This window comes from Diceros bicornis, chromosome 23 (genome assembly GCF_020826845.1).
Source record: "Diceros bicornis minor isolate mBicDic1 chromosome 23, mDicBic1.mat.cur, whole genome shotgun sequence".
Lineage (NCBI taxonomy): Eukaryota > Metazoa > Chordata > Mammalia > Perissodactyla > Rhinocerotidae > Diceros > Diceros bicornis.
Genome location: NC_080762.1, coordinates 28,293,112 through 28,315,872, shown reverse-complemented (window position 1 = coordinate 28,315,872; position 22,761 = coordinate 28,293,112). Strand labels below are relative to the sequence as shown.

The following is a 22,761-nucleotide window of genomic DNA, read 5'->3' as shown; positions in this document are numbered from 1 at the left end:
AATTAATGGACATTTATGTCCTGAAAATACAAAGATGAATGAGAAATGTCCTGAAGTTTCTCTCAGGCTAATAGGAGACAGATATGTAAACAAATAATTTCAATGCAATATGAAAAGTGTGGAGTATGTTCCAGGTTCACTGGTGGCACAAAGGAGGGGTGGTGTGAAGAGTTCTGCTTGGAGGAGTCGGAATGAAAGACTGAATTACTGAACATGTTAATATTTGAGCAGGTGTGCATAAGAATTTTTCCTGTTTTTTTCCTCTTCCCTTTTCCCCCTTCTTTTCTCTTCCCTTCTTTTTTCTTCCCTTCTCTTCCCTTTTTCTTGCTTATCCCTTTGCCCTTTAAGGTTCACATCAAGGGCCACTTTTGTAATAAATCTTTACGGACCACCCTTCTTCCTCTCTTCCAAACCCCTAGGCTAGTTTAGTAACATTTCCAAACTCCCATGATGCCTTGTACATACCTCTACTAATTCTCTTACCCTTTGTTGTATATCATCCATGTATCTGTCAGTCACCCCCCCCCAAGTCAGAGCCTAGCACATAATTAGTGATCAATAAATTCAATAAATATTTCTTGAGGAAATATAAATTAAAACTGCAATGAGATGCCACTACACCCCCATCAGAAAGAGCAAAATGAAAAGGATTGATAATATGAAGTGTTTATGAAGATGTAGAAAAACTAGAAATTTTGAACATTGCTGAAAGAAGTATAAATTGACTTAACCATTTTGGGAAATCGTTTGGCAAAATCTACTAAAGCCGAACATATACATACCCTATTAGCTAGAGACTGAACTCCTGGGTATATATCCAAAAGAAATGAATGCTTATATCTAAGAAGGGTCATATCAGCTTTATTCATAATAGCCCCAAACTGGAAACAACTACCATCCACAGTTGAATGTATAAGTGAATTGTGGTATATTCATATCATGGAATAGTACACAGTAATTTTTTTAAAAAATAAAAAACTGCTAAATGGAAACAATATGGATGATTCTCAAAGACTAATATTGAGTAAAAGAAACCAGACACAAAAGAGTACATATTGTGATTTCACTTAAATGAAGTTCCTGAAGAGGCAAAATTAATCTCTGATGATAGAGATTGGAATAATGGTTAACTTTTACAGGAAGAAGAGGTAAGGCACTAGAAGGGCACAGGAAAGAGACTTCTGAAGTTTTGGAAATACTCTGTATTTTTATAATTGTATATTCAAGAGCTACATACAGAAAGATTTCCTAGGACCATGTCAACTATCCTTCATTATGTTCCCAACCACATAAATATGTAAAAGTTTGTTACATACTTATGATTTGTGCATTTTTTTACAGTATGTAGGTTATACCTTGATAAAAATGTAAATATAAAAATAATTAAATAAAAAGAAACGTTCCTTGAATGAATATTAGTGAATGAATAAATGAGCTGGGTCTTGGAAGAGAAAAGAAAGAAGGTATTACAGTGTAAGAGGGTCTTGTTCTGTACTGGATTTTTAAGCCGTGCTTGGTTCTTGAACTCTTCATATCTTAATAATGCCCCAAATAATTGCTCATATACTTCCTTTGCTTAAAAACTAGTTGCCTTTGCCATTTAACCACGATTGGGAGGTTAAGAGAAGAAAGTCATTAACAGTAAAACAAATGATCAGAACCATGCGGCACCGGTATTTAATAATCACTGTGAGCGATCTATTAGGCTCTGTGGGAACTGGGGAATATGTCCTTATGTTTTTATCCTTTTGTGCTTTATGAGATGCAGGTACAAATTAATTCAGACTCTTGAAGGGAGAGGAGGAGTTGGCATCTGTGTTTACAAACAGGAAGGGAAGCCACCCAACACATGACATTGCTCAAGCCACCCAAAGGCCGGAGTGGAGTAGTCCTAATTGCCGGGCGGTCTGGCCACCGGATGCGCCTCTCCCATCCTTCTTCAGGCAGGACTCATGGCTAAGCCATTATCTTGCCAGCCTGACACAGCGGCGAACAACTCTGCGGGCGACCGATGGCACATGCACCGGAGGCTCTGTGAAATTTGACCCAGCAGGTCCCCGCCCAGAGCGGGGCATGCAGTGCCAAGAGACGCTGTTCCCAGAGTGTCCAGTAGGTGTCGCTGCCCCGCGGCCGCCGCGCGCCCTCAGGCTGGGGACCTGGGGCTTGTCGGCCTCACCTGGGGCTCCGGGCGCGCGCGCCTCACCTGGGCTCGCAGCCTGCGCCGCGCGGAGGCGCTGTGTCGCGGCCGGGCGGTCGCCTCCGGCCAGAGGGCTCCGGCTGCTGTGCTGCTCGCGCTCCGCTCTTTCCTCTTCCTCTAACCCTCTGCCGTCCCCCGCACGGCCGACAAGGGGGCGGGGTCCGAGGGCGCGCTGGGAAAGGCGGGAGAGCTGCGCCCAGGTATGTTCTTCCATAAGGGCAGGGCGGCCGATAGGGCAGCGGCCGAGCAGCCGGAGGAGGAGGCAGACAAGAAGATGCCACTGTCGCCGCCACCTCAGGGCGACCACGGGGAGTCCAGCCCGTCCAGGACCCCTAAGAAGCACACCCCCTTCCATATCTGGCGCTCCAAGAAGAAGCAGCAGCCTCCGCCGTCTGACTGTGGGGTGTTCGTCCCGCACCCGCCCCGGGCGCCCCCGGGTGAGGCCAGGTAAGCTCCCCGCCCGAGCCCTCCAGTCTCACCTCCTCCTGCCGCCTGTCTACTCCTGCTACGCTGGCCCTGGAGTCCTCTCCACGGTCAGCCTCGCGCGACCCCACTTGGAGGAGGGGAAAGGCCCAGGGCCCCTTTCACCCGGCAGGAGTGGAACTGGGTCCAGAGGGGCGCAGTCGTGGCCGCTGCGGGGAACAGGTTCCTCCAGGCTTCTGGCTCAGACCAAGCAGCTGCGAGAGGAACTTGTGCCCACCCATGTGGCCTTTATTTTGACTGGCAAAGACTTTACCCAAGAGTCCATACTATCAACCTGATAACGAGGGCAGGAGGGTAATGAAGGGTTATTATCGTAACAAATGATGACAGCAACTCTATCTTGGGGTTGTATAATACTTTTGATAATGGTGCCTTTATTGTGAAGATCCCCACTCTTGCAGATATTATATCTCCATGGTCCTCACAAGATCCGAATGGAGGAGGAAGTGGCAGAGATGGTTACCCCCATTTTGTGGGTAGAGAACCAGACACCAAAGGGTAAATGGCTTGTCCCCATTGGAATCAGCGGCAGAACTAGGCAGCACCTAGCTATTTGAAGTGTACTTGCCATTGTGCTTTTTGAATTGTTATGATGATTTAGTGGTGGTTTTATCCTACATATGTAATTATTCAGTTATACTATCTGAATGGATGCATTTGTTGAACAATAATCAATTTGAAGTAACAGTATATTTATGTGATTCGGGGATGTGAAATGTTTTTAATGAAGGACAGTTGACAATGTAGAGTAAAATCGTTCTGTACGTGTTTTTAAAATACACCCTTAGGACAATGAAGGCTGAATAAAATTGCACAAGATTTGCATTTTAGACATATTTTTCCTTCTATTTCTGAAAAAGTCTTAGTTTTGCAAAATAGTTTCATTCATTTAGTAAAAATTTTGTTAAAGTGCCAGGATATAAAAAACAATGAGAGTGGTTTCTGTCATCAAAGAATTCTTAGTCTCTCATGGAGATCAAAAAGTAAACAGTGAGATAAATGCTATGATAGATGTTAGCACAGAGGAGGGGATCCAGGGAGGCTTCTTGGAAGAGGATGGCTGAAGTGGCTTAGACAGACGGAAAAGGGGAGGAGCAAGGAGTTCCAGGCAGAGGTTGCACAATGAGCATCACCAACTCTTGGAAGAGCATGGTACTTCCTGAGAAGCACAGGTGGTTCAGGGCGGTCTGAGTGTGTGTGAGGGGGTAGAGAGAGGAGAACTAAGAGAGAAGGCACTTTATTTTTTCTTATATTTTATCATCCACAGTAGTAACTGGTTGTAATAGAACATATTTTTATCTATTTAAAGACTTGCTATGCTTAACTACAAATTGGAATATGTTACTGAATAATGATATAGCCAACATTGAAGTAATTTTCCTATTACCTCGGTAAATATTTTAAACATTTCTGTAACGGTTGTTCTTATCTAACCTAGTCCCATCATTTCCTGTCTATCAAAATGTAATAATACAAAACTTGAGACAATTATTCAAATGCAAATACGTTTTAGACTAAAACTTAAAATAGAAGCTTTTGCTTCTCTCCTTGATCTTGAATTTTAGTTCAGTCTTTTAAAAATTTTTTTTGGTTAGGAAGAGTCGCCCTGAGCTAACATCTGTTGCCAATCTTCCTCTTTTTGCTTGAGGAAGATTGTCGCTCAGCTAACATCTGTGCCAGTCTTTCTCTATTTTGTATGTGGGATGCAGCCACAGCATGGCTTGACGAGCCGTGTGTAGGTCCATGCCCGGGATCTGAACCCGTGAACCCTGGGCCACCAAAGCGGAGCGCCCAAACTTAACCACTACACCACCGTGCCAGCCTTTTAGTTCAGTCTTGAAGCATGCTCTCCTTTCCTTCAGAACCATGATGAACTTTGTACTAACAAATGTTCTGAAAACTAAACATTCTGGTCTGTCTTTGGAATATTTTTCTAGTTAGATCATCTTTATAAATATTTTATTTACTTCTGCTTCTAGTCTAAAGAGAGTGGCTAAATCACACTTAGGTTTCTGGTTAATCTTTGGTCAGTGTGGCTCCCTTGAGCCATCTGACCATGTCCATTCATTTCTGTCCAGGATTTGGAGGTGGTGGAACTCGGCTGGAATGTGCAGCAGTCACTGTGGCCTTTGGTTCTATGTAAGGATGGGACAGTCAAGTGGCCACACTTATTTGTTGGGCATATATGATTAGTATTATGGGCTTTTAGATCAAACAAAAATGAATTTATGTCCTGGCTGTGTGACCTTGGACAAATTACTTCACCTTTCTGTCTCGGTTTCTTCATTTGGAAAACAAGGAAAATAGTAATATTGACTCTGTAGGGCTATCATGAATATCAAATGAGAGTTTATGTTATTACTGTAAAACTCTTATCACACTTCTGGGCACTAAGTAGAAACTCACTAAATGTAAAACCATCATCATTATTATAAATGCAAAAGTCTAATGGAAAAAAATAGAGTTGGATGGGGAAAAAATGCTTCTCTTCCTAGAAGAGCTTACCCTTCCAGCGATGGTTTAAAGTTTATTGATGTCAGATTTCTGTATTCTGCAAATATTTGTGGCTTTTAGTGTAGATGTTCTAAAATTCAGTCGTGGTCGCTTTCTTTCTTTACATAAAATAGTTTGAACATAGCTGCCTTTCTTCCTAAAATTCACCCTTAAAGTTTTTTTCAGCTTGGTTTTGGTAAACATGCTAATATGTTATTTTTCATAGAAATAAAGCTGTTGCCTTCTGGGTCAGCACATCTCCTGTCTAGCCCATTATTCTCTTGCCATAAGAGGGCCCAGTGGTATGTGTGGAGAGGGCACAGCCAGCTGTGGCCAGACTTTCCTTACCAGCCATTCGTGGCACTGTCCTTTATCAGGTTTTGAATTATACTCCTTTTTGTAAATAATTTTTCAGAGTGTGGATTCTCTATCTGGGTTTAAATCTCTGCTCTTCAACTTACTGTGACACTTAGCCATGTCATCCTGGGCATGTTATTAACCTTTTTGTGCCTTAGTTTTCTCATTCACAAAAGGGGAATAATAAGAGTTGTTATAAAAATAAACAAGTTAATGCATGTCAAGTGCTCAGAACAGTGACTGGCACATTGTGAGTGCTCAATAAATGGGAGTTTTTTCTCCTTTTTTCTTATTATATCTTGCCTATACTTCCTTGTGAGTAGTAATTTTATATGTCTATTTTCTGCTATATGATGGAAATGGTGCTTCCTTTTTATTTTCCCTATTCAAGTCACCCAGTGTTATTTTGATTAGAAATGGGCTCTTGGCTAACAGTCAATGCAGTGAATTAAAAACAATCACCCTCAAACCGAACTGAACCCCAAACCTAGAAGCAAGCATTAATGCTTTCTGTAGGAGAGGCAAACTCAAGTGGTGGGTGCACCTTGTAATCCTTTGAAAATCAGCAGACCTAGTTTCATTTGGAGGAAAAATGCAGCCAGTGCCAGAGGGCAGAGCATCCTCATTGGGCAGGCAGAGACCTACCTCCGAGTCAGGGTACACAAGCTCATGTTTCTGGACTGTAAACAGTCTCTCAGCTTCTCTGTTCTTGCATGGACCTTTCCCTTCTATAAAGAGAAAACAGCTTACTCCTTGTTTGTATCACTAGAGTGTTGTGAGGATAAACTGTTGTTGCTTTTTTGTCTTCAAAAAAAGAGCAATCATTTAAAATGCTATTTGAAAGCATTCTGGAACTGTAGGGCATTAGTCTTCATGAATTAAAGTCGATTCTAGTTTTCAGTCTTTTGTGGCAGCTTTAGTGTTTAGTTTAGAACTTTAAATAGGTTTAATTATTTTTTAACATAAAGGACATAGCGAGTAAGTCTATTTTTGTTTTATCTAATGTTGCATCTAAACTGGTTAATACTGGGTTATTTCCCTTATTTAGCTTATGCCAAAGGCAAGAGTTGGAAATTTTAGGTTGATTTTGTTTCACCACTGATAAACCAGGAATTTAAATTTTAGCTCTGTCACTTAACTAGCTGTGAGCTCCTGGGGAAGTTTCTTGACTTTTCTAACTTCAGTTTCATATCTGCGACCTATCTCTTGGTATTGTTTTTGAAAGTTATAAATATATATTTAACATGACTAGCGCAGTGCCTGGAAGATAACAGATGCTTAATAAATAGTAGCTCTGAGAGCATGCTGCAGTGAAAAAGGCATAGACTTTGGTATAGGACAAACTCAGTTTTAAATCTGCCTCTGCCATTTGGGTAGTTTTGTTAAGCCTTAGTCTTTAAGCCTCAGCTTCCTTATCTGTAGAATGGAGATATAGCACTTCCCTCATGGGGCTCTATGAGGATTGGATATTCTATCTGTCAGACCCCAGGCACAGAGTCTGGCCCAAAGCAGGTGCTCCATGGATGAAAGGTGGTGGAAGCAGGCATGATAGTGGCCGTGATAATCATAATTGTAGTGGTCTTCATAGTAATGGTGGTAGCATTAATAGATACATTTTTACTTTATACGTGGAGTCAAACAACTTCAGAAGCCCAGAAGTTGTAACCAGGTCTGTGAAGCCTTGAAGTACCTTTGAGTATCTGGATGTGCATGTTGGTCTATAAAAGGGTGGGCCTTTGTGCATTCAGGGACTCAAAAGTCGTAATACATCTGACTTAGGAAGCCAAAGATAAACTTTATACTTGAGGTTAGAGGAGTTTCTTCCGAACTGATTCACTCTGAGCTAACATCCACTGCCAATCTTTCTCTTTTTGTATGTGAGCTGCTCCCACTGCATGGCCACTGACAGACAAGTGGTGTAGGTCCATGCCTGGGACTGAACCTGGGCCACCGAAGTGGGATGTGCCAAACTTAACCACTAGGCCACTGGGGCTGGCCCTCTCCTCAAGTGATTTGGAGTGGAAGTTTAGTTTAGGATAATTCTTTGCCACTTATCTGTCATTGTATCACTTTATTCATCCTCTATGTCTGCACTTTAATCTTCTTGGTCCACATACAGGAGACATAAACACTTTTGGAGACCTTTAGAACATCTGCGCTTGGGTTCTCTTCTTTTTTCTTCTTTAGCTTTCAGTTATAAATCTTATTTGTGAGGATGAGACAGCAAATCACTGCTTTACTATTCATCCATGATTAAAGCAATGTAGCAAAGATATTCGATATTGAAATTTATTTTCTGACTCCTAATATTCATTCAAAATGCCCATCTTACTATGAACATTAAAAACACATACCTCTCTTAGAGTGTGAGTTCACCTAAGGGTCAGTTGTGTTTCTGGAATGTCCATTCAGAAAAAAGTGATTTATTTATTTAAAAAATTGTGTCTGGTGAGATCACTTGAATCTTGAATTGTGTGCATTTCTGTTTACCTTGAAAAACTTTACCAAATAATTGCTTAACCTCCATTTCATGTTGTACTTATTGTATAGAAGACTTAGAGATCCTCTTCATGAAAAGCAATGCAATCTGACCTTCAAGATAGATTATTCTATGGCACAAATTCCTTTCTGTATCTTCTTATTGAAATGATCATCAATCAAGTTTTAAAGAGAAGTTTCTTATGTTTGGTAAACACTTACTGAGTGCTTATTCTGTATCAGGCACTGGGAAATAGAACAATGAAATTAGAAGAGATCCCTGCTCCTAAGAAACTTGTAGTCTAGTGGAGGATGGGGCATATGGGTGAAAATGAATAAAGTAGGATATGATGCATTAAGTGTAGAAATAGAAGATTTAATCAAATGCACTCAGGTCAGAAAAAAGATTATCTTGAAGAAAGAGAAATTTTTTTCTCTCGTGAAGTTTTAGTCATATTGAATAATTAATGAGAAATTTTATTCTCTGATATGGAGATCATCAAAGGCTTTAAATCTTCTTGAGGATATGATCATCTTAAGCTGTATACAATACTGCACCAAAAGAAATATCATGGAAACTTATTTGCACAGTGGCATTTAAAACAAATAAAGAGAAAGATTCTGCATAAATAATTTTCTCCAGTTCCTTAAAATATCTAGAGCTTGAGGTTATATTATTTCAGCTCTTCTGTCATATTTTGGCACCTGGGAATAAAGATTGGGCTTAGAATGTGACATACTGATTTGAAAACCTTGGCTGAAATTGTAGGTAAACATGATGTTGACACTCTAAAATTGTAGGCTGAAAATGAGTGGTTCTTGACATTCTTTAGGTAGATTTACAGATCCAAAGAGGGTTGTTATTTAGGGTACATGGCTAACTTGGTGTCTACTCGATTTTTGTCAAAACAATTCTGGAGTCTCTTTCAAGAGACTCTAGCATTGTTTATGTTCTCAAAGCAAGGTGTTCTTCCTTAAAAAAAAACAAACTGTATTTTCATACCAAATTGCCTGGCACATCCAACAGGTGTCTTTTCGTAGATTTAGAAAAATGAATTCTGGGCTTTTACCCAAGAGAGGATTGAAATGTAAATTCAATATCTTGTCTCAAAGTGAGTTTTCAAGATAAAGTAAGTATGAATGTCTGACACTTGTGGGGAGTTTGGCGAGAAAGGCCAGTCGATTGTTTATGAGTCTCGTTAGCTTATTTATAGCTCCCTTAAACCACAGCTGCATTGGGCTAAGCCAAATGCCTCATCCAAATACCTCTAGGGATTCAGATCTATGAGAAGTCTTCATTCTAGAGAATGAACACTTTGCTTAGTACTGTCTTTACAGCACTGTGTTTCTCCTGGATTGACCTGTTCGGTGGAAGTGTAGCAATGACTGAGACCCTTCATCACAAGGGATCATTTTGACAAAGTACCAGGAGACCCCCAAGGACACACAAGTGAGGCAGAGTATCCAAAGTCCCTTCGTGGTGTCCCCAGCTTTTCTCATCAATAGGCTATACACAAGACGAGTACTGGTCAAACCTGTATCTAACACAGAAGAATGAAACACAGAATTAACAAGTGCCTTTTGTTGTTTACCTTCCCACAGATGGTAATTAAATGAGTAAAAGTAAATTGCTGTTAAGCTTGGCAAAATATGCTGTGGTGAAGAAAGTTGGCTGCTGGCTGTACTTATTGTTGTTGTGTGCCGTTTCAAGCCAGTGACCCTAACTGAGTCTCATTTATTAGAAGTTAGGGTTTTGGCATCAACAGCTCAAAAAAGAGATTTGGCCAACAGTTACATAAATTACAACATGCAAGTTACACTATGCTTAATGCACCTTTTATGTTTTTTCGAATTAATAAGCAGTGACATAAGCTTCTGATAATTCTTTGGATTTTCTGGTTGGATAGTGCTTCATCTTGTAATTGAGGTCAAGAGGCAAAATAATACATGCTGTGAACAAGATAAGAAAATAGAGGAAACATTTGGTTTATAACAACTTTAGACCATGTCTGTGAAAACATCATTTTCCATCAAGATTCGATTGAAAGATGCAGTTTAACATACACTGTGTATCAATATTCTAAGCACTTTACAAATATTAACTCCCTACAGTTAACTCATAACATTCCTGAGAGGTAGATACTAATATTATACCCATTTTGAGGAAAAATTAGGCTCAGAGAAATATGGTAATTTGACCATCATGGAGCTTGTAAGGGCTGGAACTGAGATTCCCCACCTGGTGGTCTTGAGTCCTGTGGTTAATTACTGCAAACTGAAATCACTGTGGTTAATGCTGTCTTTACATTCCCGCAATGAGTATATTTAGGCTCGAAATCTCACAAGCAGAAATTATAATATATATAGGAAATCAAGTTAATTTTTGGTACTAGACAATTTCTATTTTAAGTAGTGGAGAGAAAAATATGTAAATTCCTAGAAGTATAAGTACATTAAAATCTTGAAAGAAAAAATAACTTTAGAGCATAAATTCTGAAGTGTATGTTACATACAAAAGTATCATGTCTAGATCCTGAGTTTGGAGCTTCTGCCCAAGCTTTGCCAGGAAACTGCATCAGCAAGAGGTGGGCCTAGTCTGTACACCCGTAGTCTTGGCACAGGCAGTAGAATGCAAGGTCAGATAAGTGGCTGGATAGGTGCTGCTCAGGCTGAGTGGGGATATCGGAATTTCTCGAGAAAAGCTACTAGGAACAGCTCTAACTTCAGGTCTTTAGAAGTCCTGCTGCTTGAATCCTTTGGTTTTACTTTCCGATTTATCATTGAGGATTCCCTGACAACTAATACAAGTTTGACCTTATGTTGACCTTACACTTCAAGGATTATAAACCATTGCTGATATTTTATGCCACTTGAGACTCATAATGGCTGTGTGCAGTAAGCCTATACCCTCATTTCATAGATGAGGAAATTGAAGTTCAAAGAATGCAATGCAGATGGAGGACACAGGACTAAAACTCAGGTTTTCTGATTTCTGGTCAGCTGTTCTTTTGGGTTCTCTTGGATTGTAGACTGTATCTCTCCATTCCTGACCTATACCCACCTTCGATAGGAGCCCAACTGACTACTCTAACTTCCTGATGACTATTTCCCTGGAAATCTTCCCCTAGTGTTGTAAACCAACAACAATGAGACTGTCTGATCTCTAGATCGAGTTACTAGTTATTCAGCTGTTGTATACACTATAGTCTGGTTACTGACATAGTGAATACCTTCAGAGTTTCTGATATAATTTGTACTTCACCTACTACCTAAAAAAAAACCTAAAATTAACTTAATTCATGTTTTCAAAAAGTTTTTAAAGCTTGTACAAGCCATATTTTATAACAGCAAAATGTCATCTAAAATTATAGTCTATCCATATTGTACCCGTGCAAGAACTCCCTTTTATGGGGCTTGAAGTAATGCAGGTGCTATGACACATAATATGTTTTATTTATGATTTGTTATTTAAATGTCTTGATAATACTGATAGATTTATAAATATCCTGTGAAAGCACAGCTTGATTGTTTTGGCATCTGCTATTTGAAAAAGATATGACAATTGAAGCAAACTGTTGACATTCACGTTAAAATACACTGTCTCCTTTATCATGAGTGCCATGTGCAAACCTAAGAACTGGCCCTTTCAAGCCTGTGCAGTGGAGGCTCCCCCAGGCCTTGCCTACTTGGATTTCCTGCCTTGCAAATGTTGGCTTTTAGCTCCCATGAACGAGGTGGTTGCTATTATCTGCAAAACAAGAAAATATGGTTGCTCAAGGGTGAGATTACAAAACTCTTTTCTTTTAGTTTTGGCTACCCAAAACAACTTTGTCTGGAATAGACTCAATTAGGGATCAGGAGTTCTTCATTGGAGCATACTTTGGATTGAAACAAGAGCATTTGTATTCCCTTATGTGTCAGTAAACATGTTTAAACAAGCTAGTCTAAAACTAGATTTTGGATTTTTTCCAAGATAAAAGCAAAGTATGACTGAATGTCTGGCATTTGCACAAAGTTTTGACTTTTAGTTTTGCATTTTGTGATTGTCCTAACTCACTCTCTAAGAAGTTTCAAGTACTTTGACCTAGAAGTCTTAGTAGCTAGTGTGTTGTTGGCACTTAATTGTACCCTTCCTTGTTATTTCACTATTAAGAGCTTTTTTTATGCCCATGAGGGGACAACCAGTCCTAGATCCAAGTGATAACTGTTGAAGATGCTTTGAGGCTTTGTCTCCTTCATCATCCTGTAGTTTCTTCCTACAGAGAAGCTTCTCAGGAATTTATGCATCAACCCACTTGCTCACTACAGGATTCCTTGTTGCTTTTCTGTGTGTGTAATCATACCCTGGTTATGATTCCAGGAACTTACAAAGCCAGCAGGTGTTAAACAAAGAGGAGCACCAATTTTTATCTTAATGCCACTCAATAAATGATCAACAAACAGCAAAGGTGACGGCCAGTTGGGTTTGGGCATGTTTTCTGAGGAAAATGAGCGTGGCATGGGGGAATGGAGGAGGAAAATTCTTTTCAGCCAGATAATTCTCAACCTCTCCTATAAGTTGAGTAAACATAAGAAACTTTTGTCAAGAATACATAGGACAAAAAGCACAAACAATTACTGAGTATGTATTATGTGACAGTTGCTTTCATATTCAGTGTATCTCACTTAATCTTCATAACAGCTCTGCTAAGTAGGTTATTTTAACCGCCTATTTACAATTGAGAAAACAGACGCTGAAAGAGGGAAAGTAGCTTGCCCATGCTGATGTAGCTAGTAAATAACAGAGCAGTATTTTAACCTAGGTCTTTCTGACTCCAAAGCTCATAATATTTTCACCACACCGTGAGAAATCTGAAGCTCATTGAATGTGTAGCTGGGAAAGGGTGTGTGAGTATGGGAGATAGCTCACTAAAGAATAGTAGCATCCAACAGAAATGTAGTTATCCACTCACTCTCAGAGCTATCACCCTTTCAAAAACCAGGAAGGAAGCATTTCTCCTTTTTGATTATCTGCACCCACCTCATCCCTTTGTAGAGAAGAAGAATATGCAAGAATGAAGAATTCACGTGCATTGGGAAGTCCATGGGGCACCCTTGTTTTCCTGGGAACCCTTGACTTGAGAGAATTCTGCCGAGAATCAGTGACTCAGTCCATAAAGTGTTACCTAAACTTGTTGCGCCTGATTTCCAGTTTAGTCTAAAAGCCACAAAGTCTTACTACCTACTGCTGGGATGATTCACAGAGCATATAAAAGAATCTAAGATGAAAACTGTTGAGGATTTTTCACTCTGTGTACAAGTTAATCACAGCCCTAAAAGAGGAAAGAAAACGCTGGTGACCAAAACTCCAAATTTATAGGAGATAGTGTTGGCTTGAAAGACGTGGATCTAGAGAGTCTGATGTAAAAGATTATGAAAACCTAATCTTTGTCTTTATAGGAGATAGTAAGTTTGTCTTTAGTGCCCATTTCTCTCAAAATTGAATTTTATTTTGATTTTTATGTATTTGAGAAATTTAAAAAATTATATTTAAGAATGCTCATTAATTTCTATGAGTATTACATGCACAGAACTAACTCACAGTAGGTCATAGAAGAGAGTAAATTTCTTTTTCCATTATACTAGACTAAAAATGTATGTGCTCTGGTATTTAGATTTAATGTAGTTATTTTAAAGCATAAATTATTATAGTCATTAGTACCACTCAATTTCCAGAGTACAACTGGAAATTTGCTATTTTATCTTAAACCACACTCTCTGCTCAGTTCTGCTTATGTGAGACTTTCTCTAATTTTGAAAACAATTATCCAGTGATAATGGTAATTGAAGCATCAGGTTTGCTTCTTTCATTTGTGACTCAAGTAACTGAGCAAATGTTGTCTCTTTCAAAAGCGGTCTTGATATGTGGTCTTCAGTGACTGTGTCTGTCACACTCAGTAAGGTAAGTAAACATGAGAGTGGAACTGCTCTCGTGTAATTCATTTATTAAACACATTCGTGGACACCTGCTGTGTGAGGCCCTGAGGTGTGGGCTGGCAAACCAGTTCAAGCTCTATTGTTGGGAAACTGAGTCTCACTCTCCTGTCTTCTGGAGAAGCTGCAATAGTCACCATTAAAATAATGAAAAGTTTCCACACTTACTGTTATAATAAGGAAGAAGAGACAAGTTTCAAACCTGTGCAAGACAGAAGCTGAGAGATACAGGAACTAAACCTCACAGGGGATGGAGGATTGATAATTCTTGAGAGCTCTCAACACTGTTACTGCTAAAGGAATTCCAAGGAACACTTGATAATGTTTGTGTATGTGTGTATACACGTGATCCAGTTACATGTATATACAATCTCTAAATTGATGGTTACATTTATAGCTGTATCTACAGATATGGATATGTACGTGTGTATACAAACATGCACGCACACACACATATATTCTAGCACTACATATTTTACTTATATATGTACTCAGTGCTAAATTACCTACTTGGTAAATTAAGCACGTGTTTATAACATCAGCAAAGCAGGGATGAGAGGGAGAAAAAAAAATCCAGAATATGCCTGGAAGTTTTATGTTATTTCAAGATATTAAAATTTTGTTTTAAGATTTAGAATTGTTTTATTTTGAATGACATATTGGGGTGGGGGAGGCATAATCTTTGTAGTCATTGGAGTGGTCATAATACAGACCTCTATAGATACCTCTACATGCCTTGTTTAAAGAACTGCTGGGGGGAAATGGGAAAGTATGATGTGAGTTATGGAAAGTAATAGAGAAACGTGCCCAGTTTATTCTCATGTTCCTCACATGAGTTGGATTCTAGGCCCAAAAGTATCACTTTATCTTCCTTGAAAAGGCTCATTTGGTTGACCCCAGTTTCAAAATGTCCTGTCCAGTTCTGTGGAAGTGAACATTGCAAGAGACTGTTCTTTTATGACTGAGACTCTAATTTTATTTATTGATGTGGTCTACATTTGTCATAGCTATTTTGGCAGATTTATCATATAGTTATAATAATCCATAATCTCACTCTCTATGGATAACATTATTAACATTCTGTGCATATTTTCATATAACTTAGCACTAAAGATGAAATTACAAAGTCAAAAATTTAAATACCCTTTGTATTCTGTTTTATTTTTCACTTGGCATTATATCATCTGCATTTTCTCACTTCTTTAAAATACGTAAAATAATTTTCTTACTCATCCCCGTCTTGCTGGACATTTAGGTTCTTTCTAATTTTTCGTTATAATTAATGCTGTGGTGCACATCCCTGTGGAAACCTCAGTCTCTGGATAGTCTCTATTTGCCCTTCCAGATCTACTCCCCACACTCCTCTGTGCTCCTGAGAGCTTTCTTTACAGACTGCTTGGACTGAGCTCTCTTGCCCTCTGGTTTCCAGTTAGGTTCAGCCAGTGGGAGGCTTTAGAGGAGAGGGCAGGAGCAGGAGGTCATGTGGAGTGTAGTAGTGGTTTTGTCACTCCACTGAAGGCCACAGCCTCTGATGGGTGGACCTCTTCTACAGCTTAGGTCTTGCTGGTTCCAGCATTCACTCCCTCCCCTTGCCTCTGTGTCCAGGGGTAGTAATGGCCTTCTACTGTTGGGAGCCCTGGGCTGCACCACCATTCCTTATTGATTTTCCCTGCCTACCCACATCTTGTAAATAGTCAGTTCTTTAAACGCTTTTCAATCGTCTCTTTTATGTGTGCCATCTGTTCCCTGCTGGGACGCTGACTGACCTCATCTACATCTGAGTGGTATGCTCTTTTTATTATATTTTATGTTTGAGTCTTTGTACTGCAGGAAGGTAAAAGACCATTCAGAGTTGGGTAGGGGAGTTAAATTAGTTCAGATCTGAGCTGGTGTTAGTGAAAAATGGCAAGAGATTGAATTAAAGTACTCTCAGAGAGATCTAAGCAAATTGCTCTTGGAACAGAGAGAACGGAGCAATAATAAATTCTTCCATGCACTGTGTTGGACACCCATGCTTAAAAGGTAAGGAAGATACTTAGCTGCCAAACGTTTCCAGTTCTCTTGTTTCATTTGGATATTATTGGTTCAATTGTTTCATTTCTCTTTTCATTCTGGGACTTTTTGGCTAACCCCTTATGCTTTTCCTTCCGTTCTTGGCAGTTTGCGTATTCATATATACAGTTCTCTATATCCACTTATGTACTCCTTCTTCACCCAGATATTTGCTCATGACCTCTTCCTTATAGGAAGCACACTGAGGATTTTGTGAGCTGAAAGGATACCATGTTTTTGGCATTCCTCCATGTATGAGTGGTAACTTCCTTAGTCTTTATATGAAAAGCAAAGCATGTAGCAAACAGTTAACTTCATTTGCTTTCGCTTTAGTTTTAACTCTGAGTCTATAATTTTCCAGAACAAATGCCAAAGCAGTCAGTGAACATACCAGAGGCTGTTAATACTTCACAGATCTTTTAAATCAAATGATAATGTCTTCTGTGGTTACTGGGTCATCACCGATAGGACTCCTGACTGACATAGAGTATTGAGGCTTATCCAGAAACTCACTGGGTTGCTCAAAAGTCCTAGTCCTTTTTTTTTTTTTCCTGATAAATTTTATGTGTTTTAGGAGATATTTTTGTTGATCTGATATTCACATTATATTTCATGCTCTTAGAAATGTGAATTTCTATGAATATATTCTACCACAGATATAAAGTAAAGATAAATCTCTCAAAATTCAATATGTAAAATTCTCACCATTTACCAATGACCAGTGATGGTGGAAAAGAAAAAACCAAAAGCAAAAACCCACTGGTATAGAAATGAGAGGGCTTGGGTTTTAATCCTAGATTTCTCAATTATGAATTAGATTACTTTGGGAGAATCATGTAAGATCTTTGCACCTCAGGGTGTTCATCAGTAAAATGGGGATGATTCCAACCTGCCTGGCCCCCAACCAGGCTGTTGAGAGGCTCCTTTGAAACAGTGTGTGAAAGTGCAGTGAGAACCGTGAGGACTTAGGTAGCATACGCTCCATGGCCCCTTGCCTCATCCCTTGTTCTCACCACTTCTTTTCTGGAAGCCTTGTAAATACTTTCCTCTTTTCCTATGGTCTTTCAGACGTGAGTGGATACACAGCAGTATTCACTTTTCCCTGTCATTTCTCCATCCTAATCTCCTCTCTGTCCATTCCTCTCCATCTCTGGAATTTTGGTCTGAAGCTGGTAGGGCTCACTGCCGTCCATGTCCCTGTGCAAAGTGACAGGGTGACAGTGGGGAACTCTGTGCATCCTGTTGCTGCTGCTCTGCGGGGCCCCTTCCTTCTCGGCGTTCTTCCCCACTCGCTTCAGTCTTCCGCCACCTAAATGCCTATGGGAATTTTTGCAGCTGGAGGGACATGCCCATATTTCCTCCTCAGCCATGCCACCAGGTTGCCTTTCTCTTACAGACACAACATATTTCACAGAGGAAGCTCATATGAGCTTCCCAGATAACTGGAAGAGGTAGTTAGATTTGGTTGTCTTCATTTTGCAGATTAAGCAGAGGCATGAAGTTGTTTAATGAGAGTCAGGACTGTATCCCAGGAGTCCAAAATTTTAGCCAATGCTCCCTCAACTATAGCGCCACAAATATCCCAGCAGAATAGATAGATAGAGAAAAAAATATTTTATAGCTTTACTGGTTTATTGCAATGTCCTTTCTTCTTTTTCCCTTTTTTTTTAATTTAAAATGAGTAAAGTTAATGGAGTTTAAAATAATACTGAAGTAGAAGAGGAAATTGAAAAAGATTTATTTGATTAGTAAAGATATTGATCTTTACGTTTTAGATAAAGATCCTACTATTATGAATATTCAATTTTTAACATAATATTCTAAGAAAATTCCGTATGTAGAAAATAATGGATTTTGTTAGTAACAAATGGCCGCCTGTTAAATCCTCAAGTTTGACTCTTACCTACTTATGCTCTTTTGAAAGACAGTTGTCTTGAGGGTATTTCAGTGTTTGGAGTTTGATAACCAAAGACACTGTCCTGACTTGTACGAGTTCAACGAAGCAAAAGCCCAGCAGTTGTTACCCTACCAGACTTCTTTCCCATCAGAGCTACTCATGTTCAGGTCCTAACATGCACCTTCAGTTTTTTTTTCTTAAGTGGAAATTTGAGTAACATTGAACACAATGAATTTAGGAAATTCAAATATTGAACAATTTAAAATATACCTACAGTAATTTCCTTTCGGAACTTGTGATTTGAAAAGCTCTCTGATTGAATTCTCCAGAGATTCTGGAGCCCCAAAGCTGGGCTTAGGCGTGGGACAGGAACCCAGAGGAGTTGCAGTCCTAGTTCCCAGAGGCATCAAATCTTGGTGGTGGATCACAGGGCTGATGGACTAGCCACCTAAGTAAGTCTGATGGTTTATTAGCACAGAGAGGAGAGTGTGATCAGGTGATGTAGCTGTTTTTGTCCCAACCTTGGGATTTTTGCACCAATAATGTAGATGATTCAGGAAAGAAGATTAATAATAACAATTTGGGGAAAGAACTAAACCAGAAATCTGAAGACCTGGATCTCTACTTATTAGCTATGTTAATTTAGTAAAATCACTTGACTCTCCCGGGGCTTAGATTCTTCATTTACGGTAGGAGGGGTGGATTTGGTCTTCCACCATAAGGTGTGTTCTTGTCTAAGTCCTCTGAATCACATATTTGAGTTTATAATCTTTCCAGGAAAGTTGGTCAAGGTGTAAGCACGATAAACAGCAATGTCTAATACATACGGAAACTGAGTTTGTTCTAATGATAGGTATGTAGTTATTTCCACCCTTTTCAGTGGGAGTGTCCATTGGTGAAAAGTAGAGAGCCATCAGAGTCATAAGGTAGGTTGGCAAGCTTAGAGTTTCTAAACCCCTTCTGAGTAGAAACTTCGTACATCTTAGACAATTACAAAAGGGAAAGAAGAAAACTGCAAGAGTTATGCATTTAATTTAAACATGTAACGTGAAGGGTGAATTATATAAATGCTGTTTTGAGGAATCTCTTAAGATGTATACATCAGTGTCTTTATGTCTGATCATAATTTTACTAGTTCAGCATAGGTTCATAAAATTTAAACAGGTATGTACAGACACTCCTATCTGTAACCTAGAAGGCCTTATTAATGACAGAAATTTAGAAAAAAAAAAGATGTAGAAAATTTTGGGCCGGCCCCATGGCTTAGCAGTTAAGGTGCTACTGGCGGCCTGAGTTCAGATCCCGGGCGCGCACCAACGCACTGCTTCTCCGGCCATGCTGAGGCCGCGTCCCACATACAGCAACTAGAAGGATGTGCAGCTGTGACATACAACTATCTACTGGGGCTTTGGGGGGAAAAAAAAAAAGGAGGAGGATTGGCAATAGATGTCAGCTCAGAGCCGGTCTTCCTCAGCAAAAAGAGGAGGATTAGCATGGATGTTAGCTCAGGGCTGGTCTTCCTCACAAAAAAGAAAAGAAAAGAAAAGAAAATTTCTATGTCTGGCTTCTATGTAGTCATAATGTATCTTTTGACTTAATAAAATAGCATACTGCTTTTTCTACAGGTTTGAGACATAGTGTTTTCAGCCCTGAACTTGTGGCCAAAATTTCTAAATTCTGTTCATAGTTCAGCCATTTGCTGATTGTGTTACCTTAGGTAAATCATTTCTCCTCTTTGGGGCTCAGTTTCCTCAAATATGAAAAATGAACCAGTGGAAGGATAAAGTGATCTATATTGATCTTTTTCCAGATTTTATATTCTATTTGTCTAGAGATTCCAACCTGCTACTGGGGAGGTTAAAGGACATTAACAAAGACACATTATCTCCAACATTTACACACCAGCTGATCCTCAATGTTAAAAACCATATCCATAAAAGATAGTTTTACCGAGGGAAGGTTCTCCAGGACATGGTGTCTTAGGTGGGCTCTCCCAGAAGCAGACTCTATGACAAGGATTTAAGTACAGATGGATTTCAGAAAATACTTATAGGGAGTGAGGAAGTGAGCAGGAAAGTGAAGTCAGCCAATAAAGGGGGAATTATCGCGCCAGTTGCCACCGCAGGTAAATGGATGTTAGTCCCAATGTCGTTGTAGAAGTTAGACTACGCCATCTCTGGAGGAGAGGAATTGGGGTATTTGAACTCCAAGTCCTACCAGTCATTGGTTGAGGGCTGCTCCTGCAGGGCACTGTTTCTCTGGCACTTCTTGCCTTGGGTGGCATGGGGTCCTGCTGGCCAGAAAGCCCTCAGGTGGTTGCAAGTCCAGTAGTCCCAGGCTAAAGTGTCCTGAGGGAGTGTAGGCAGTTATAGTGCCTGCCATAATCTGGTTACAGTGGTACAGCCAGAGCAGCACATCCAAACTACTGCAGAGTGGTGCACTAACTGAAGGTAGATAGCATTCATACTTTTAGAAGGAAACACCATTAAGGGACACTGAAGCAGTATACCAGGAAGCAATGAGCAGTCCTCCTCAGCAGCAGTAATTTCCTTTCTACCTCTAAACACAGTGGCATGTAGAAGTGAGGGAGGGGCAGGCTCCTGAGCACCGATTAGCCTTAGATCTGGGAGGCAGGCCATCTACGTTGCAAAAGGCATGTTGACAGTACACATGCAGTCAGTGTAGTCAAAATTGCAGGGCCTAATTGCTGGTTACACGTAGGACATAGTACTTTAAAGGGAGTAGCATCCATGAGGACTCTGTTTGTGATGCAAAGGGGGAAACTTCACGGGGAATATGATTTTATTTTGTAGAAGCTCTTCTTTTTTGATAGAGAAAGCAAATCCTCTGATGTGTTATAAAAGCATGTTAGAAGATACAGAATTTTCTATTAGGTTCTGTGGAGAGTCAAAGCAGCTGTCAGCAGCATCTTTGACTAATTTTGAAACATCTGGGATTTGAAATAGAATGTTTGGCATGAGCATTCAAGTTTTGTTCCTTCAGCATCACCCAAAGTTTTGTGAAAACCCTGTTGCTTTCTAGGTGAAGTTGGCTTTTAAAAATCAATTTTTCTACATATTGCTATTTATACAATGGAAAAATCTGTTAGAAATATAACTTTATATTTCATATTTTTGTAATAATTTAGATTTTATTTTTAATATTTACGCCAGAATTAAAAGCTAAGTGTTTAGAAATGGTTTCTATACTACTGGTATGCAGAAGCTAGCAGAAGACCTTTGATAATCTATATACTTGTGGTTATTATTAAAAAAGGTAATTATTGGGGGGCCGGCCCCATGGCTTAGCGGTTAAGTGCGCGCGCTCCGCTACTGGCGGCCTGGGTTCGGATCCCGGGCGCACACTGATGCACCACTTCTCCGGCCATGCTGAGGCTGTGTCCCACATACAGCAACTAGAAGGATGTACAACTATGACATACAACTATCCACTGGGGCTTTGGGGAAAAAAAGGAGGAGGATTGGCAATAGATGTTAGCTCAGAGCCAGTCTTCCTCAGCAAAAAGAGGAGGATTAGCATGGATGTTAGCTCAGGGCTGATCTTCCTCACAAAAAAATAAACAAGTAAAAGGTAATTATTGGGCTGGCCCTGTGGCTTAGAGGTTAAGTGCGCGTGCTCCGCTACTGGCGGCCCTGGTTCGGATCCCAGGCGTGCACCGACGCACTGCTTCTCCGGCCATGCTGAGGCCGCGTCCCACATACAGCAACTAGAAGGATGTGCAACTATATCACAACTATCTACTGAGGCTTTGGGGAAAAAATAAAAGGGAGGAGGATTGGCAATAGATGTTAGCTCAGAGCTGGTCTTCCTCAGCAAAAAGAGGAGGATTGACATGGATGTTAGCTCTGGGCTGATCTTCCTCACAAATAAATAAATAAATAAATGTAATTATTAACAATAATATGACCTGGTGAATCATTGTCGTTAAGTTAGCCACACTGCAAAAGAAAATTATAATTAAGACATCCATGACTATATTGCTATTAAGTAATCTGCTTACTACAAAATTATTGATATCCAGGTATGGCTAATAGGAAGGAAATCCTGCAATCATTTTCTTGTGTCTCCATGTCCACGAAAGGCAGATAAGCAATCAAGAGGGCAGACGGACTCTTTAGGTAGCTTTTTTGGGAAAGGATGTTGAAAATTCAACTTGACCTAATCATGGAACCAGCATTTTATGGATTTTTAAAAAGTATGTGAAGAGGTCTTCTAGTCTAGTGTTTCTCAAAATGTGTTGCTTAAATATCCAAATCAAAGTCACCTGGAGAAGAAAGCAGATTCCTGTCCCTGCTTTCAGAAATTCAAATTTGGTAGGTTTGGAGTAGCGCCCTAGGAGTAGGCAGCCTCTAAGAAGAGTAACCAGCCTCTCCTTAAAGTCATTAAAGTTTGAGAACCACAGATCTAGCCCAATGGGGATTAGGATACAGAAATCTCAAGAGGGTCTTCCCAAGGGCACCCAGCTGCCTGGTGGCAGAGATGGAGCCAAGCCCAGGTCTCGGGAGTTTAAAGTTCATTTCTTTACATTATGTTTATAATTTTTATAAATATTTGAACTCATATCCGAAACTTATCCTTTGCATAAGTAATAATAAGTAATCACTTTCTACAGAACCAAATACAGCATATGTGTAAAGTCTTGATACTTTTATAGATGTAAATATGTAAATGAAATTTATGCAGACTAGAATAATAAAACTCGTTTTGGAAGGCTGGGCTTTATATCCTAAAAAACCACAAAACAAAGCAAATGGAAAGTTCTGGTATGAGTGGATTTCTAACAAGGCTCTAATATGTATGTATCATATGG

General features: G+C 39.7%; 1 protein-coding gene across 1 annotated transcript in view; it reads left to right on the top strand.

Moving 5' to 3' along the window:
- Window positions 1-2,344: 2,344 nt before the first annotated feature.
- CRYBG1 (crystallin beta-gamma domain containing 1) overlaps window positions 2,345-22,761 on the top strand; it is a 195,843-nt gene continuing 175,426 nt past the window's right edge. The window contains exon 1 of the mRNA XM_058566531.1: window positions 2,345-2,644. Within this exon, the coding sequence (XP_058422514.1) occupies window positions 2,400-2,644 (245 nt within the window). The 5' untranslated portion in view covers window positions 2,345-2,399. The remainder of the gene's footprint in view (window positions 2,645-22,761) is intronic.